Below are 18,851 nucleotides of genomic sequence, written 5' to 3'. Positions count from 1 at the left end.
ATGAAGAAGGAAGCCTGATTTCTTAAAAAAGGTGGCTCTCCAGTACAGAAAATGATTACTCCTTGAAGTCCCTGAATCCGGATCAAGATCTGTACTTCTTCAACCACACACCAAAACCAAGTCTGGCTCACCAAGAATTTCCCTTCCCTCTTAAAAGAATAACAAGTTACCAGATGTTTCACCGGACAAAAAGGATGGTCAGGGACAAGACAAGACTGATGGTAGGAAGCTCACACGCCACTTTCACAAAGACAACAGTGAGATTTCTCAGGGCAATACCCCTGATCGGAGAGAAAACAGACTAAAGAACACAGATCTGAATCCCCAAATACAGAGAGTCTGGATATAATTCCAGGTTTTAAAGAAACCCTAAGGAAAAAGACCAGCCAGAGGGAAAGCTGGGGAGGGACTAAGAGCGACGGAGACGGGGACGGTCAGAGTGGGCTCAACCCAGAGTGGGTCAGTGATCAACGCCAGGGAGGTGAAAGTCCGGGGACCCGGGACACTCAGGCTGGGCTCTGCCCACCAGAGGGTCCCCCAGTGACCCGCAGGAGACCAACACTGGGGCGGGGAGTCAGAGGGGGGAGGGACACTCAAGTGGGGCTCAACCTGGGACCAACACAAGGGAGGGGAGAGTCAGGGGACACTCAGATCAGGCTCCACCCACCAGAGGGTCCTCCAGTGACCCGCGGGGTACCAACATCAGGCAGGGGAGAGTCGGGGGGGGGGGGACACTCGACCCGGGAGCGCGAGGCCAAAAACCTTCCTCCGCCGTAAAATTCAAACCCAAGTGACCGAGGGGCAAAAACAGGAGAAGCAGTGTGCGAGGCCTGACTGAGGGGGCAGAGTCGCTGAGGCAGGAGGCACAACTCACCGCCGCCGAGACGCCGAACTAGAGCTCCGAGCCGCTCACTAGTCCCAAGGGTCGGAGGGACTCCATCCGCTGTCTGCCGGCTCTGGGTCCTCCGGAACTCACCGGGGCTCTCTCGGGGTCCCTGCGTGGTCGCCAGAGTACGTTCCCGACCGCAGGACTCTGGCTTTCAGCGCAAACAGAAACTGGCATGAAGCTGAGAAAAATGCGGCAGCGTTTACTGGGGCTGAGACTGGGAGCAGAAGTGCCGGCCGGCTCCGCGAACAGCCGGCGCTCTGCAAGGAAGCTGAGGCGGGAAAAAAATGCAGCCGGCGGCCAGGGGCGCCAGGCCGGGAAGCTGCGCCAGCGCAGTGGGCGGCACAGGCCCCGCCCCGCGCGTCTCATTAGCATGTCAGGTCTCCTCCCACCCCCCCGCGCGCGCGCGAGTGTTCGGATTCCACGGAGGGAGGAGCTGGTGAAGGGTCAGCGCCGGGGTCCCCCGCGGCACAGGCTGGTTTGGGCCGGTTTCTCCTGCAGAGTTCTTTCTGGCAAACATCCTGCTTCCGCGTTCCTATGAGATATACTGCTCAAAAAAAAAAAAAAAGGATTGCTCAACCTTTTCTTCTTAGGTGACACGCTGAGAGCCTTGGGCTTTGTGGTTAGTGCGGGAGGGATGAGGTCGGAATGCAGCCCCTATTCGATCTCGGGACCACTTTTAATGGCAAAGTGAGGAAGGGTCTCCTGGGGGTAAGTGATGGACTTCCTTGAGGACTAGGAAAGAATCAGAAGGTTCTGGGGGCCACCTGCCCGGGGCGCCTGCACGACTCACCTCCTAACTCCATTCATCCCCCTCTCGTTTCGCATCTTAAGTTAGTTTGGAGAAATTTAACTGCTTATCCCAAGTTATTTTATTAATTTTACAAGCGATTTCCCACAGTATACCCCTCAGCCCCTCCACCCCTCCCTCCACCAACACACATTAGACTCTCTCGGAAAGAGTCAAAACCTTTCTGAGGTGGTCAGGGTTGAGTTCGGCATAGGTGAACTCGTTTAATGGATACACAAACCTGCTCAAAGCTTTACTGTACAGAATGCCAGAACACTGCAAGCCTGCAAGTTGCTCAAAATCAGCACAGGCGTTATTACTGACAAAGGGAAGCTGAAAGGACTGCATTTTAGGAAGGCTCCATCTCTGCCAGGCCCCATGTACTCATGTTCAGTATCTCATCTTGCATCTGAGTGAGCCAAAGAAGCTCTGTTCCCACTCCAAGGGCGGGGCAAGAAAGTGCATCATTCTGAGTTTCCTCCTAGGTCCCTGTAAACCTGATAACATCTAAGAAGAATGTTTCAGGGCATTAGCTTCCAAACAAACCTCCATTTTCACTGGTGTCAACATCCCCGACCTTTGGTGATTTATGGAATAACACCTGATGCTTTTGATTGGACCCTACCCTAGATTCCTTAAGGAACATGTACCCGGAACCCCTTTCCAACATAAATCCCCAAAGGAAGAGGACACTCCCTTCAGTCTCCCAGACACCCTGCCTGCTCTACTCTTGTCACACTATTCCGTAAATGCTGCTCTCACTTTTTTCCCAGCTCACATTTGATTTCTATCCTGCTCGAAGCCCAGGACCCTCTTGGTGGGTCTTTGGACCCCGCCTGCCTACTCACAAGCAGCCCTGGTTCTCCGACTGGCCTTGCAGACCTGTGTTTTTGGTTAAACTTTTTTTTTTTTTTAAAGATTTTATTTATTTATTTGACAGACAGAGATCACAAGCAGGTAGAGAGGCAGGCAGAGAGAGAGAGGAGGAAGCAGGCTCCCCGCTGAGCAGAGAACCCGATGTGGGACTCAATCCCAGGACCCTGAGATCATGACCTGAGCCGAAGGCAGAGGCTTAACCCTCTGAGCCACCCAGGTGCCCTGGTTAAACCTTTTCAAACAATACTGTAACAAGAGAACCAAAAATAAAAACACATTCACGTTGATAACCCAGTCGTCCATCTTACCAAGTCAGCTAGTTCAGTGCCCTGTGCTTTCCAGAAGGTGGCCATGTGTCACTGCCTTAAGTTTTTAAATATTCTTTGTTTCAGCCTACTTTTTACAACTGGATTACTACCATTTAAACTTACATCACTTTAGATACCCGACTCCTGACTCTGTTCCAGGATTCTCTATCCTGGTTCTCAACCTATGATTTGCAGATTTGGGCTGGGGGTTAGGTGGCGGTCCCTGATATACTTTCAAGGAGTCTGCAAGGTTAATACTATTTACATAATAATGACATTATTTGTTTTTGCTCTCATTCTTTCACTAGTGTACAGTGAAGTTTCTAGAGATGACCCAGCTTGTGATACCCCAACATTCAGTGCAGACACGCATGTGAGGGTCCAGCCCATCTTCTAGTAAAAGCCAGATATTAGATTTGTAGAAAACTTAAAGAATGCCACACTTCTCAATACAATTTCTTTTGCCTCAGAAACAATTTTCATAAAACATGTTTTTATATTAACTTATAATAGGTTTACTATTGCTATTTAATATGTGTCATAAATACATTTTAACATGTCTCAGTTTCCATCTGCAATGCCATAAATACGGGCAGATAAAACCCAAATGAGCAAAAGCTCTTTAGGGTCCTCAATAATTTTTATCTATTTATTTTTTAAGATTTTATTTATTTAGCAAGAGAGGCAGCGAGGAATAGGAGGAGGGGCAGAGGGAGAAGGAGAGGGAATCTCAGGCAGATTCTGTTCTGACACGGAGCTGGATGAAAGGCTCAATTTCACAACCCTGAGATCAAGACCTGAGCCAAAACCAAGAGTAGGACACTCAACTGACTCAGCTACCAGGGCGCCCCCCTCAATAATTTTTAATGTCTAAAGGAAGCCTGAGGTCAAAAATTTGTAAAGTGCTGCTTTTCCCCTTGAACCTGAACCTGGGGATCTACCTGGTTCAGTACTCACCTGCTCAGTAGGGACCTTAAACCTCAGGCCATACTCAGAACAGAGTACTGACTCCCAGTTTACCGACGGGACACCTGAGCCAGGCCAAGATGTGTCTTCATCCTTCAGCTCAGTTCTAGGTTGGGAAAGCTTTGCTGTGTAGTCTGGAAAGCTCAGGGGAGGGCTGGAAATGGACCATCAGCTCCTGAGCCCCTCGGCTGTGAGGGTGAGGCTCGCAGCACTCGTACCCTTCGGTGGCTCTCACCTCCCCGGCTGCTTCCCCAGTCCCTGACCTCCAGCTGTGGCTTCCCTCCCCTCAGTTCTTCCATGGGTCCAGGCCCATCTCCTTCCAGGGTGCTGTGCTCTGGTAGCAGAGACAGCCCAAGGCTTCTCTACTTGGCTCTGAGGCCAGGAAACTCTTCATGGTGGCTGCGACGATGGGTCCCCATCCTGTGGAGAATCAAGCCGCCCTCTGGCACCAGGACCCCCCGTGCCCCCGTGAAGGCTGGGCAGATGAAGAGGGGGCTGTCATCAGACCCCAGCCTGAAGAAGGGCCTTAGGGGCCCAGAAAAGGGTGAACGGGGACATGTGTAGATGTGTGATCTGTCCCTCATGTTATAGAAGGAGATATCTCCGGCTTCATAGTCCAGAAAGATGCCCACCCGGCGAAGACGCTCTCTCAGGGGGAGAATCTTCTCAGGGGAAGAAAGGGCCCGGTACTGGTTTCCAAACATCTCCAGGGTCCAGAAGCCATTCTGGGGGACCAGTAGGGCCTCCCCTTTCCTCTCAACACTGTCTCTGCAAACCCCCACAGCCCACACCATCACGTTTTCAACCTCCACCTCCCAGTAATGCCTTCCTGAGGAGAAGCTCTCCAGGCCCAGCACGCAAGGCCGGCAGTCGAATCTCTCCGGGTTGTTGGGGACACTCTGCCTGGAGGGGCCTCGTCTCACGCTTCTCCCGTCCTCTGTGAGGAAGAGCTCAGGATGAGCGGTGTCCGGATCCAGGACCACATCGGCTGCAGAAGAAGTCTCTGGTTTAGGCCTGGGGTCTTGGGGGATAGTGCTATTCCTGGACCCCAGGGAGGTCCCAGAAAGGTGGTGGGAGACCCCTGTGTGGCGGCCTTTTCCACGAAGGCCCCTTGATCACAACTCCCAGGCAGCTGGCTCACAGAACCCCTGAGACTGCACTTCCACCCCGTCTGACAGGAGCCTGGCCTCAGGTAGGGGATCACCTGGGCTCTAAAAATGTGATAAGTTTAGCAAAGGAACCAAAATCCATGGCTCCCGCTTTCTCTCAACATTCTCCACTCTGCCCCCTTTTCTATTCAAGACATATGGTCTCTGGGCCTCTCTTTAGTCAGGAACATTCCAATTTGGCTTAAACCAACCAAGAGGTCCACCCGGCCCCCTCTCCCAGTGAAGCAATTTATGCCAATTTCCCCTGCAAATTCCTGGGTAGTCAAAGTTCCTTTCATTGGTACTCCGGATTCCACCAGTTTCACCAGCTGACTACTGATGGAGATGACTCCCAAGGGCATCCCCTTCCCAAGGGAAAAAGGGAAGGTCACATCTCCACAACCTGCTTCTGCAAGGGTCTGACCTCTCTGGATGTAGGAAAGGCTTCCGAGCCCTGCAGATCACCCACGTACTACCACCTCCCTGCTACTCAGCTGGTCTACACTGCTGTCGTGTGAACGTGATTTTCTCCTCTCCCCACGTTTGTTGAGATGTCTGACTGGGAGTTTTGAAATTCACCTAAAGAGGAAAGGTTGGAGTACCACGGTAACTGGTAAAGCCTGGATGCCTGTGTGCTTTTGAGCAGCAGGGGAGAACTCGTAAGATGCAAAGTGCTCATTAGGATGAGGCTCTGGTAATAGACGAAATTATGCTAAGATCGCCTGGGTTCCCTGATAGCAGAGCTGGGACCCAGTGCTGCAGGGGTGTGGCTAATGATTGCATCCCAGCCCCTCCACCACCTGGAGCCCCCTGCCCACTTCCTCTAATAGGTCCTGCTGGCTGGGGAGAGGCCTGAGGGCCAGCGGGGTGAGGCTTGAGGGCATGTCCAGGGCGCTCACCGGCATGTAGCAAGGTTCTTCTCCATCCTGCAATGGGACAGACAGACAGACGAGCTTCAGGAGTTGCTGGCTAACCAAGCAGAGCGCAAACCTGCACGGACTACTTCAGGAAATGGTACACTTACGTAGTTCTTCTTCAAGTTGCTCTGACAAAGAAACAGAAACCACTTCATGTCTTCAATAGAAGAAATCAGAGAATCTGAGTTTGTGTTAAACGAGGGAGGGTGGGCCCTTCATGAACACCCCCGCCCCTCCCCCACCACAGCTTCTGGAGATTCCAGAAACCATCCATGCGCTGGTGGCTGGATGTTATGGGAACTTATTAGGTTTGTGTCTGTTCGGCAGCGTGGTGCTGAGTCCGCAGAATGGGAGCAAGCAGGCAGAAGTTGGGGGGGTTGGTCCCTGGATGCCACGGGCCCGAGCCCCTTGCTGCAGCCTCTGGTCATTTCCTCCCTGTCCCCAGGCTTCTAGCTGCTAGAACCATGGCCCTGTGGGACAGCGACCTATCCTCCTATTCTTTTACCTCTTATTTGACGTTCTTTCTCTTTTTCCATCTGGTCTGTCTCCAGTTCCTTACATGCAATTTCTTTCTCCTTCTTTTCAACCTCTTTTCCTCTGTGGAGTTTCCTGATGAGACAGACGCTCCCGGTGATGAAGAGAAGCAGAGAAGGCAGGAGGACAGCGAGGCCTGCCGTCCAGGGAAACATGCTGGGAGCAAAGGATTCTGAAAAGGGAACCAGAAGAGTCCCATTCAGTGAGAGAAAGGAGACCCCCGATGACAGAGTCCTTCACGATGCCCATAGGAAGTGCTCCTTGGGGTCCCTGCTCCATTGGCTCCTCTCTCCAAAACCCGGGACAGAGACCCTGACTCTGCACTGACTCATCCCATAGCAGTTGCCAGGGCTGGGGGCCCAGGAGCCAAAAAAGCAGGGACCCCTGGAGTCACCATGGGAAGGACCAGGGTGAACACAGCAACCACTGAATCACCACAGCCACCACCCTGCATGAACCACCACTCCTTTTTGCCTGAAAGCTTGCAATTCCCCAACGCCTGCCTCTGTCCATACCCCCTGCAGTCTGTCAGCCCAGCAGGCTGAGTGAGATTCTGCTACTTCTCTGCTCAAAACGCTGTGTCCCACAGACTCACCCAACTCTTCCTGCCTGACCACACACCACACCAGCCCCTTGGAGTTCCTTAAAGCTGCCAGACATGCTCCTGCCTCAGGCCCTTTGCATGTGCTGTTCCTGCTCCCTGGTTGCAGAGAAGCAAGCAACTCAAGTATCTGCACAGCTCCTTCCTTACTTGCCCAACTGCCATCTTTTCTAGTGAAGACTTCTTTGACCATCCTCTTTATAATCACAACTCCCCTATACCCTAGCACTCCCCGTCCTCTCCCCAGTTAAATTTTTCTCCAGTACTTATCTCCATCTGATATAATCTACAGTTAAATTATTTCAGTTATAGCTCTCTGCCACCCTAGAATGTTAGCCCCATGATGGTAGGGATCTTTATGTATTCTGTTCACTGATTTATTTTCGGTCTTGAGAACAGTGCCTTGAACACAGGGGATACTTTGTTAAGCATTTGTTGGATGAATTCCTGCATGTCTGTAGATAGAAAATCCCCCCCTCCCTGAGTGTAGGGCTCCCTTGCCTGTACCACTCTCCGTTTATGATTGTTCTAAATGCTTAAAAATGGCTGCAGGGGGCACCTGGCTTGCTCAGTCAGGACAGTGCGGGACTCTTGATCTCAGGGTATTATGAGTTCAAGTCCCATGCTGGGTGCAGAGATTACTTAAATAAATAAATTAAAAAAAAAAAAATGCTGCAGGATAAGGACCAGGACAGAGAAACAACTCTCAGAGAAGACTTTGACTTTCTCCTCGAGAAAAGCCAGGAGGAGAGACCGTGGGGTTCAGGGCCCCTTGCTTCATCGCTCCCTCCCTGTTCCAGGCTCCGGTCTGTCTGAAGACCCTGCCTCGGCGTGGTAAGCCTCCAGAGGGCAGGGAACCAACCTGGGATGAAAATGATGGTTTCCTTCTCCTGGCCAAGCAGGGTGCTGACCACAGAGCAGGACGCGTTCCCCACCGAGCAGTCCCTGATGACCACGGCCGTGGTGACCATGAAGAGGCCTTCTGTGTCCACTGTGTAAGCCTCCTCCAGCACCGGCATGATCGCACCGTGAGGGTCCCTCCATACCACATGGGGCTCCGGGTACCATCCTCCGGACGTGCACTCCAGCCGCACGCCGCCATCCTCCTGGCCCTTCATTTCAATGAGCGGCTTAGAGCCCAGGCCTGGGGACAGAGACCAGGAAGCAGCTAACAAGGCAATGGTGTCTCAGCCTAAGTGTCTTAGATCAGCTGTCCACGGGGAGAGCCAAGGACGGGGAAGGCAGCAAGGGGCCAGTGGCCAGAGAACTGGTTGGGTGTATTCCCTGCATTCCCACGGTCCCCCTTCTGTGAAGGGAGAGAGGGAGGGAGGGAGGGAGGAAAAGAAGGAAGAAGGCCCTGGTGCTAGACATCAGGAGACCAATATGCCAATAAATCGTGAGCTCTTGGAGGGCAGGCTGACAATGCACTTGGCTTCGTGTGCCACCCGTGACCCCATCAAAGAGGCACACACCCGTCTGTCTCCCACCAAGTGACTGCCGATTGATTCATTCAGTTAGAGGGTCTGCTTGTCTCACTTGTGAGTGAGTGTGTCTGCTCAACCTGAAACAAGCAGGTTGAGGATTTCACTCTCCGTCCTGGGAGGATTTCTCCACAGTGCCTGTCTCCCAAGCTTGGGAATAATCTGATAAGGACAGAAGCCTGCCAGGCCAGCAGAATCTTGGGAAACTTTTTGACCTCAAGACACAGTCCCTTCTCTCCCAGTTTAAGGCTGCATGTGAACCACAGGTCATCAGGAGTAGTTGGTTTTTGAGAGAATGGAAAGAACTAGAATGCAGAACCAACCCCTACCCCAGTTCAGAGACATGTACCTCCCAGGGGCTCAATTAGCCAGGGGATGTCCTTGAATCTCTCCACAACATCTACCAATTAGAAAGATCTGGGTGCTCCTGGGATCCTCAGGATTACAATATCACCTCCTCAATGGCAGCAGAACATCACAAAAAATCCCGAGTCCAGGCTCTTCCCAACTTATTCTTGTCTTTAAAAGGCATGCTTGGGTGGCTCAGTTGTTAAGGGTCTGCCTTCAGCTCAGGTCATGATCCCAGCCAGGGTCCTGGGATCGAGAGGCCTGCTTCTCCCTCTTCCACTCCCCTTGCTGTGTTCTCTATCTAGCTGTGTCTCTCTGTCATATAAATACATAAATAAAATCTTAAAAAGAAAAAAAATCTCTAATAAAAATAGATTAGTGGTTCAAGACCTAGGAGACTTCTGCCTCTTCAGCCAGGGGTCTAGAGATTATCCAAAGTTCTTAATGAAATTAAATTAGATTTTATCTTAGAACAGCTCAGCAAGGGGCGCCTGGGTGGCTCAGTGGGTTAAAGCCTCTGCCTTCGGCTCAGGTCATGATCCCAGAGTCCTGGGATTGAGCCCCGCATCGGGCTCTCTGCTCAGCAGGGAGCCTGCTTCTCCCTCTCTCTCTGCCTGCCTCTCTGCCTACTTGTGATCTCTGTCTGTCAAATTAATAAATAAAAATCTTAAAAAAAAAAAAAAAGAACAGCTCAGCAAAATATAATTCCTGTTTATTGTTGGACAACACTATCTCATCCAATCTTTTTTTTTTTTTTAAGATTTTATTTATTGGGGTGCCTGAGTGGCACAGCCAGTGAAACATCCAACTCTTGGTTTTGGCCGAGGTCATGATGTCAGGGTCCTGAGATCGAGCCATGTGGGGCTCTGCAGTAAGCATGGAATCTGCTTGCCCCCTCCCTTTGCTCCTACCCCCACTCTCTCGAATAAATTTAAAAATCTTTTTAGGGTGCCTGGGTGGCTCAGTGGGTTAAGCCGCTGCCTTCGGCTCAGGTCATGATCTCAGGGTCCTGGGATCGAGTCCCGCATCGGGCTCTCTGCTCAGCGGAGAGCCTGCTTCCCTTCCTCTCTCTCTGCCTGCCTCTCTGCCCACTTGTGATTTCTCTCTGTCAAATAAATAAATAAAATCTTTAAAAAAAAAAAAAAAAAAAAATCTTTTTAAAAATATTTTATATTTTTATTTGAGAGAGACAGAGCAAGCATAAGTGCGGGGAGAAGGGCAGAAGGAGAAGCAGACTTCCAGTTGAGCAGGGACCTGGAGTGGGACTCCATCCCAGGCCACTGGGATCATGACCTGAGTCAAGGGCAGACTCTTAACCCAATGAGCCACAGAAGCCTCACATCCAAACTTCTTTTAAGTAACTCCTTTGGTAAGGCAATCCAAAAAATTAAAAGACAAAATGAAAACAAAAGACAAAATTAAAGCAGTCATGTAAGTCTCAGTACTACCTGCTCCATCTGATTTTTGCTAAAAAGAAATAAACAACAACAACAAAAAAACAACTGCACAATGAAAGGCTGGTGCAGAAACTCTGAACTGTGATTAAGACTCAAAAGAATTCGGCAAGTTGGAAGGAAATTCTAAAAATAAAATGGGGTTCCACAGGGTTCAGTCAAGGCAAGTTTGAAACAATAGACTTAAAGACAAAATCACCCAGCCAGTGAACCAACCAACCAACCAACAAAAACAATAAGCAGTTCCACAACTCAGTTCAGACTGGAGCAGGTCAGGCCAAGGTCATGTTTACAGGGAAAGAACAGAGGGTTCCTGCCGCAGACATACCATCGTGGTGAGCCGGGCAGTGCTGCTACGAAGACTCAGGACACCAGGGCTGAGAAACCCTCCTGCCACAATATTTCAATATTTTCTATTAATCACATATGCTCTTCTAGGTGACAAAGATGGCGTCTCCTACTATCTACGAGTTGAGACCCCCTGGAGAGGCCACCCTGTCCTCTAAGCCTTACTTCCATTGGTCAGATTGACTGAAATGCCAGTGATTTACTTAGGTGTATTTTTTTTTTAAAAAGATTTTATTTATTTATCAGAGAGAGAGGGGGGCAGAGAGCAAGCACAGGCAGACAGAATGGCAGGCAGAGGCAGAGGGAGAAGCAGGCTCCCTGCCGAGCAAGAAGCCCGATGTGGGACTCGATCCCAGGATGCCGGGATCATGACCTGAGCCGAAGGCAGCTGCCTAACCAACTGAGCCACCCAGGAGTCCCAACTTAGGTGTATTTTAAAGCTCTTCCAGCCTTCAAACATTTCTTTAAAGTATAATACACTGGCCCCAAGAGTGAGGTCATACCTTAAAACCATTATTAATAAACTCTTAGAAATCCTGGTTTATATGCCACTTCTATTCTGAAGCCTTGCCCAAGTCCTCTGATCAAATTCTCGTTTTCCTGTGGGGCTAACGGGCTTGATACTATATCATGCTTTAAAGAAATCATCTGGACATGTTAGTCACTCTCACTACACTGGCATTTGGGGAAAGGTCAAAAACGGCAAAATTACTATCAAGATGAAGGATGTCCCTATGTTGTCCCCATGCAGTGGCTCTTCTCACTCTGACAGTCAGAGTTCGATGAGAAAGTCTATGGTCCCCTCTCCAGACCCAGCTTCAGGGTGCTGTGCTGGGACTTCATGCGGGGTCTTCTGAGCCCCCGAGGGGTGCAATTCACTCACACTGTTGTGCTCCCCTGCCATCCCGTTAGGGAAGCTACTCTCCCAACCCCCACCTTGCAGTCTCAACCCTTCTCTGCTTTATTTTCTCTACAGTGCTCATCACCAGCTAGGATAGTTTAAATATTCTGTATTTTTTTTCTTAAATATCGTATTAATTGGCTCTCTGCACTCTAGAACATGGGCACCATGAGGACAGGAACCTCCGTGTCTTTCCTTCAATGTTTTGACCTGTTACTTGGAACAGTGACTTAAACATAGAAGCGGTCTGTTAAGTATTTTCTAAAAGACTTATCGAATGTCTGTGATGTGAGGGAGTGCAAAAAGAAATTTGCCCACTCTGAATTTTTCTTTTTTTTTGCCTTTTAGAAGGTCATGTTCCGGGGGTCCTGGGATCCAGCCCCAAGTTGGGCTCTCTGCTCAGCAGGGAGCCTGCTTCCCCCTCTCTCTCTGCCTGCCTCTCTGCCTACATGTGATCTCTGTCAAATAAATAAATAAAATCTTTTAAATAAATAAATAAATAAAATAAAAAATAAAAAAATTGTCATTTTCCCAGGCAATGAGGTGGGGATCATAGTTCCCCTCTCCTGTACTGGGAGGACCACCACGTGACTTGCTTTGGTCAATGCCATACAAGGCTTCTCCCTCTCCCTTTGCCAGCTGCTCTGCCTCCTTGTACTCTCTCTGTGTCAAAAAAAAAAAGTACTTTAAAAGAAATTTAGAAAACAAATTTATAGTATCTACTAAAAAGGAAGAGCGGGGCGCCTGAGTGGCTCAGTCGGTTAAGAGTCTGCCTTCAGCTGGAGTCATGATCCCAGGGTCCTGGGATGGAGCCTTCCATTGGGCTCCCTGCTTAGTGGGAATACTGCTTCCTTCCCTCTGCTGCTCCCCCTGCTTTTCTATCAAATAAATAAAATCTTAAAAAAAAAAAAAAAAGAATCATCTGTAGGAGTTAAACACTCTCTCTGGCTCAAGGCTACAGTGGAATGCTGTGTGTGCTTCTCAGGAACTGATGCCCACAGTGTAGCAGGGCAAACCCATTCATTTGGTCCTTGGGAGGAGGAAGCCACCTTACCTGTTCTTGTTTTGTTTCATTTTTTAAGATTTTATTTATTTGACAGAGAGAGAGCAAGCACAAGCAGGGGGAACAGCAGGCAGAGGGAGAAAGAGAAGCAGGCTCCCAGCTGACCAAGGAGCCAGTACTCTGGAATCATGACCTAAGCTGAAGGCAGATGCTTAACCCACTGAGCCACCCAGGCTTCCCACCACCTTCCCTGTTTAAAACCTGCTGGGCTGCAATAGGGCCTGAAGTTAGGAGAGAAACCTCCCTAAGGGTCCCCCTGAAAAAGCAACCAACAAAATGAAAATACGTACCTGCCACCATCAGGCGCAGGATGGCCTCATCGTAGGATCTGCCTTCTTGGAAGTAACAGTGGTAGATGCCATTGTCGTGGGCTGTGATGTTGTGTATGACAAGCACCACACTCCCTGTGTTGATGTGGTCACTCACCAAGGTGGTTCTTCCCCGGTACTCCTCCATCTGCTCCTCGGTCCTCTCCTGTCCATCCTTATACACAAGCACTGCTGGGGAGAACTGAGCACGGAACCAGCGCACCTCCATGTGCTCTGCGTCCTTCTCGGGGGACAGGTGGCAGCGGAACATGGTGTCTTCTCCCACCATGGCCAGGACAGGGTCAGCTGGCCCCATGACAGTAAACGGGGCTGTTCAACAAAGGAGCAGAATCAGAAGACACAATTATTAAAGATCTAAGGCAGGAAAGGAAGCGGATATTCCAGGGGACAAAAGTAATCTTCCTAAGGCCCCACCAGAGGATTCTGGGGGCAGGCCGCTGAGGTTGGCTGGCAGCCACAGATGCCTGGTGGGGGTACCCAGTGAGTCTTGTCTTTATTGGAGCATACATATGCTTCACATATGGAAAGCCGTGGACCTGGGACTGGATCCACTGTGACCACAGCCCATAGAGCACCTCCTGCAGACCCTGTGCTTCGATTTTCCCTAACACTCAAGCTGTCCGTTAAGGCAGCCACAGGCCAGCGCCTGCTGGAATGTACTGTTAAGTGTGAAATACACACAATTTGGAAATGTTAGAGTAAAAAAGGTCAAATAGCTCACTGTTCATATTTTACATTAATTAAAAGTTTAAATAACAATATTCTGGTTATTTGGGGTTAAACAAAATGCATGATCAAAATCTATTTCATCTGTTTTTTTCTGCTGTTCTAAAGGCAGCTACTGGAAAACCTAAAATTGTACGTGCAGCCTGCCTTTGTGGCTCTCCCTGGATTGCTATCTGACAGTGCTGGTCGACATCCGGGGAGCACGTGCAGAATGCGAGCTGCCAGACCCCAACCCCAGACCTTTTTCCCTCTTCCTCTCTGTAGACTGGAGTGCCCTCTCACCCCTCTGAAGAGATGGCGGGAGCTCGAGGGAGGAGCCCCTACCTGAGAGCAGGCCCAAGCAGCTGACCAACATGAAGGACAGAAGGGAGCGGGGCACGGAGAAGCGCAAAGCAGCGGCCGCCTCCATCCAAAGACTGGGCTCCCTGGAGAAGCAGCGACAAAAGGCCTGGGGGTGCAGACGAGGAGAAATGTGGCACCAGCTCTGATGGAAGTCAAACTTTCCTGTGACCCGCACTGGGATCTTCAGCGCCCCAACTTCTGTGTCGGGCAGCATCCTTCCTCTCCCTGTAGACTGACTCCTTATACATTCCACAGATAAGCCACAAGGTGAGGATCCAGGAGGCAGTTTTCTGCCTTCTCCAGCTCACTTCTCTAAGCAGAGTTGAGTTTCTTCAGGTGTCACTTGATATCATCCCATACCCTTCCTCGTCCCCCCACCCCCAACTTCCCCTGCGATCCCGCAGAGCAAGCACAGGGGCAGACAGACGAGGCCGCCCCACTCCCGGGACCCCCAACCTTCACTCACTCCCCACCTGCCGCCCCACCCCCCCTTTCCTACCTTCTTGAATTCTCCTCTGCGTTTTATCTCCTCCAACTTTCAAATGAAGATTTTCCTATTGTCCTTCTTCTCTCTAATCTCATAAACATAATCGGGAAACAAAACTTGCCGGAGAAAGAAACCCTTTTCTTGGCCACCCCTTAGTCTCTCTGTGTGCAGACACCAGACCTGGGACCGGGTCCATTGTGACCAGAGAGTCCCAAATGTCATTGAATGGTCTAGAGCCCAGGGCTGGCCAGCTCCGTGTCAACCAGCCAATGGTATCCCTGAGCCTGCTTTCTCACCAGTCACTAGGCAGAATACACACTAAGTTTAAAATCGCACAGCTGCGTGTAGCTTTTTGGGATTATCTGAATGTTTAAAAGTCTTTTTCTAATTTTCAGAAGCAGGAAAACCCCCAGGAGCGGCCTCTTGTGTGTAGACTGATGAGCGTGTAGTGGTTAGAGATGGGGAGGTGATAAGGGAAACAGAAGCGGACCCCCTTCCAAGGCCCAAGGAATGTGTTGCAGTTGCTGGGGTTGTGCGGATGCTAGTGGGGACGCTGGAGAGAGAGGGAGGGAATGAATGCAGGAGGGGTAGGGGAGCTGCAGTAGCCATTATGGATGTCCTGTTATTCATTCAAAAACCACTGAGAGGTATTGAAGAGTGAGAGCCAGTGGGGGCTGGAAGATGGCACCTAGCAAAGGCTTTTTCCATTGGGCTTCATGGTCTGCCTGTGGATGGTCTGGTTGAGCCAACACCCCACAGCCACACAGTGCTCCCCTCCCAGAACCCAATCCAACTACTGTATAGCTTTCTTCTAGAACAATCTTCCAACACACACTCCTTAGTATTTCCCCAAGTGCCTACATGCTTCCTCCAGAGGCTTCCAAATCCGATTCACTTCAGAACTGCACTGGCCTTGTATCCCAGTGATGAGGGAGCAGGAGGCTGGCTGAGGACAGAGCAGGGGCTGGCGCCTTGCACCCCCTCTCTCCCACTCCCCTTGGTAATATGTGTGACATTCCTCAGGCACCCCTGACTGCCCTAAAAGAACAAATGGTTATCTTGCAGAGATCAGACTCCTGTAAGCCAGGAGTCTCCCTTGGTTTGCAAATGTCCTTGAGATTTACAACAAAGAAGTTACCTTATCAATAGCCCAATTTCCAAAGACACATAACTCAGTTCCTCAAGCCCTAACGTCACCCTCCCCTCCATAAAAAAACCGAAAGAAGGCTGAGGTAAAAAGAAAAGTAAATAAAGTTAAATTTCTTCTAAACCTAAATCTCACTAACAAGGACGCTTGATAGCAGGAATGTAACATTCCACCAGGAGACTCCCAATTGTTAATGCCTCATTAGAGGGAAAGTGGCCTTGGCTTGATAGTAACCAGGCCTTCCATATCCTGATAGTCTTCTTTACCCCAATAGCCCTTCTGAACACCCCTTTGTCCTCACCTACCCAACTCCTGTGTATATAACCAGCCACTCCTCACAGGCCCTGGGCAGCCGAATCTCTGCCTGCCCAAGGGTCCTGTCCCCGTGCTCTAATAAACCACTTTTTTTGCACCAAAGATGTCTCAAGAATTCTTTCTTGGTCATTAGCTCCAGACCTCAGCCCACCGAACCTCCCCTAGGTTCTAGAACTTCATCACCAGGGCCCAAAGTCCTGACACCTGTTCTCCCGCACCCCCCCACTCACCCATCGCTCTCCATTTCAGCGTCTGGAGGCCCAGCCTAGCCTTCCTGTCCCCCCTCCTCCGATAATAGCTCCACACGTTCCCAGGCGGCAGTGTTCTCAGACTCCTCCGACTCCCGGTTCTGCCTGCTACTCCATCCTGTCCTGTTATTGCTGTGTATGTGGCATTGATGAAGGAAGAGAAGGCAAGCTGGGGACAAGGCAGAAGCTGACACCCCGCAACCCCCCTCTATGGGTGTGTGTGACATCCTCAGGTACTCCTGGCTGTCCTAAAGGAAAAACAAATAGTTAACTTGTAGAGATCACCGTCCTCTGCAAGTCTCCCTCAGCTTACTTGCAAATGCCTGAGCAAGAGCTTCCAGAAGGAAATGTAAATACAATTAAGGTCTTTGTAACTTGCAGGCCAGAGGCCAAGTATACTGTTCCCCCAAATTCCCAACTATCTAAATGCTAATGCCTCACTCGAGGGTTCAACAACCTTGACAACAGCAAGGCCTCCAGTATCCAGAGAGACTTCTTTAGCATATGAAAGTTCTTTCCGAAACCTCCCTTTTTCCTTACCTCCTCCAACCCCCTCCTATACACAATGAGCTCATCTCACAACCCCTGGCAGCAGGCCCTTCTGACCACAGGCGCTTTAATAAACCACCATTTTGCACCAGAGACGTCTCAAGAATTTTCTTGGTCGTGGGCTCAGTGAGACCTCACCCCACTGAACCTCATCAATATTCTACAACCCCAACAGCACGAGTGCACATCTTCGCAGGGACTGGAGTTCGTGTTCCCTGGGAGCAGACACTTGGCCCAAGTCCTCTCTCCCTTACAGGGCCCCGCCCTTGCTCGGCACTCTGCTCTCACTCAATGCCTGAGTGAGAAAGCTAAGGGGGAGGCCCCCCGCCCAACGTTGTCCATCCAGACACCACCTACCTTTCCTTCTCCGGACCACACCATGGACGAGAACTGCCCTCCAGAACTTCCCATGCGTTCCTGCTACACGTGTGACAGGTGACGCAGCGCTGGGCCATTCAGTCCTCCTGATGAGGGAGGCTGAGGACAAAGCAAAAGCTGACCCCCCCCCCCCGCACCCTTCCCCCACCCCCACTCCTGGGGGGGACACATGTGACATTCTTTAGGAATCCCCCAGCTATCTTAATGTTTATACTTTGGTAGAGGGGAAAAATGACCTTGACAATGGCAAAGGCTCAAGGCCATGTATCTGGTAGGTCCTCTTTAGCATATGAAAGTTCTATAGAAATCTCCCTTTTCCTTACCTCTGCCTACCCTATCCTATGTAACCTGCCACCCCTCACCATCCCAGGGCAGCAACTCTTTTGGCCTACGGTCCTGTCCCCAGGCTTTAATAAACCACTATTTTGCACAAAAGATGTCTCAAGAATTCTTTCTTGGTCATCGGCTCCGGACCTCACCCCACTGACCCTCACCTATGTTCTAGAACTTCATCACTCCCTCTGGCCCGGCCTGGGTGGGGTGTCGGGATGAGATCCCATCTCTGTGCATCGGCCATGGGCAGCAGGGCTACAGTAGTGGACATGTATTGGAAGACAGAAGTCACAGCTGCTATGTGGATGGGGCTGGCAGGGGCGGGGGGTGACAGATGTTACCCGGCGTTCCCTACATTCTCCCAGGCAGGGCCTTGTAAAGAATGCTATTGATGTATAACCCCATGTCCCCTAGGTCCATGTCGGGCAGGCAGTTTCCTGTTGGGTAACAAGTTCCCAGGTGCCTGCTGTTGTTCTCCATCCGAGAGCTTTCTCTAACACTGAGGACGCTTGCTCCTGTGCGTCAATGCAGCCCAACCTGGAAGAGCAGGGCAGAGATGCCACCCCTAGGGGCAACCCTCACCCAAAGGGGGGGGCGGGGACTGTGGGTTAAGTGGTCCAGGCTCCCCACCCCTGCCAGAAGGGTTCTGAGCATATGGGGTGGGTCAATTGGGCCCAGGTGACTAGACAGTGACCAACTAGCTAACATACCCTTTCTGCCACTTTTCACTTAGTTGACTTTTTTCCCCCTTTCTTTCTGAACTTGGGTTTCGGGGCACCTGGGTGTCTCAGTTGGTTAAGCATTTCCCTTTGCCTCTGGCCATGACCCCAGGGTCTTGGGATCAAGCCCCACATCAGGCTCCTTAGGCTCAGTGGGGAGCCTGCTTCTCCCTCTCCCACTCCCCCTGCTTGTGTTCCCTCTCTCGCTATGTCTCTCTCAAATAAATTAATAAAATCTCAAAAAAAAAAGAAAATGAACTTGGGTTTCCTGGGGTCACTTCCCAAGTAGACTGTGGGCACCCGATCCTTGACTCAAAAGTCAGCTTTTGAACAAAGAGATGGAATTAGGTAGATATTTTACCAAGCATTGTATCCAACAATTGGAAGGATCTTTTCTGGAGAAGTGCCCTCTGACATACAGACCTGTTCTCTATAGAGAAACTGTTGGGCTGGCAGAAAGGGCTACTTAAGATGGCAAAAGTTCCTGCCACAAGACCTGAGCTCGGACAGGAGAACAAAGGCCCAAGCAGGAATCTGAGACCTTCCCGCCTCGGGCTCCAGTGGACCCATGGGACCCCAACGAGCAGGCGAGATATCCAAATAAGGGAAACTTGCCAAAAGACCCCTGAGCTACCCTCGAGACCCCTTAAAAGCCCC

General features: G+C 50.6%; 2 protein-coding genes across 5 annotated transcripts in view; both read right to left on the bottom strand.

Annotated features, from left to right (window-relative positions):
- BTN1A1 (butyrophilin subfamily 1 member A1) overlaps window positions 1-1,428 on the bottom strand; it is a 36,476-nt gene extending 35,048 nt beyond the window's left edge. For 3 of the 4 annotated variants that reach the window (XR_006607396.1, XM_045082242.1, XM_045082243.1), the window contains exon 1: window positions 875-1,426. The gene's annotated coding sequence lies outside the window, so the exon portion shown is untranslated. Of the gene's footprint in view, window positions 1-874 lie in introns of all 4 variants that reach the window. The other variant, XM_045082244.1, reaches the window with a different exon arrangement.
- A 2,125-nt stretch (window positions 1,429-3,553) lies between these two features.
- Window positions 3,554-14,694, bottom strand: LOC101692272 (butyrophilin subfamily 2 member A2). Its single transcript, XM_045082300.1, has 8 exons — window positions 14,518-14,694; window positions 14,001-14,124; window positions 12,912-13,259; window positions 7,889-8,170; window positions 6,397-6,597; window positions 5,999-6,019; window positions 5,874-5,900; window positions 3,554-4,814 (listed from the first exon to the last, which is right to left on the bottom strand). Exons 2-8 carry the CDS (start codon window positions 14,083-14,085, stop codon window positions 4,189-4,191), a joined length of 1,590 nt encoding a protein of 529 aa, XP_044938235.1. The 5' UTR covers window positions 14,086-14,124; window positions 14,518-14,694; the 3' UTR covers window positions 3,554-4,188.
- Between the last annotated feature and the right edge of the window lie 4,157 nt (window positions 14,695-18,851).

The sequence above is a fragment of the Mustela putorius genome, unplaced genomic scaffold, assembly GCF_011764305.1.
Source record: "Mustela putorius furo isolate JIRA1106 unplaced genomic scaffold, ASM1176430v1.1 tig00000594_pilon_pilon_pilon, whole genome shotgun sequence".
Taxonomy (NCBI): Eukaryota; Metazoa; Chordata; class Mammalia; order Carnivora; family Mustelidae; genus Mustela; species Mustela putorius.
This window is presented reverse-complemented; position numbering and strand designations above follow the sequence as displayed.

Coding starts and splice junctions, on each gene's coding strand:
- LOC101692272 (XM_045082300.1), bottom strand. CDS start 14,085: ATGGAGGCGGCCGCTGCTTTGCGCTTCTCCGTGCCCCGCTCCCTTCTG. Junction 6,020..6,396: donor GAAAGAACGTCAAATAAGAG/GTAAAAGAATAG, acceptor TTTCTTTGTCAG/AGCAACTTGAAGAAGAACTA. Junction 4,815..5,873: donor AAGAACCTTGCTACATGCCG/GTGAGCGCCCTG, acceptor CTTCTTCTGCAG/CCGATGTGGTCCTGGATCCG.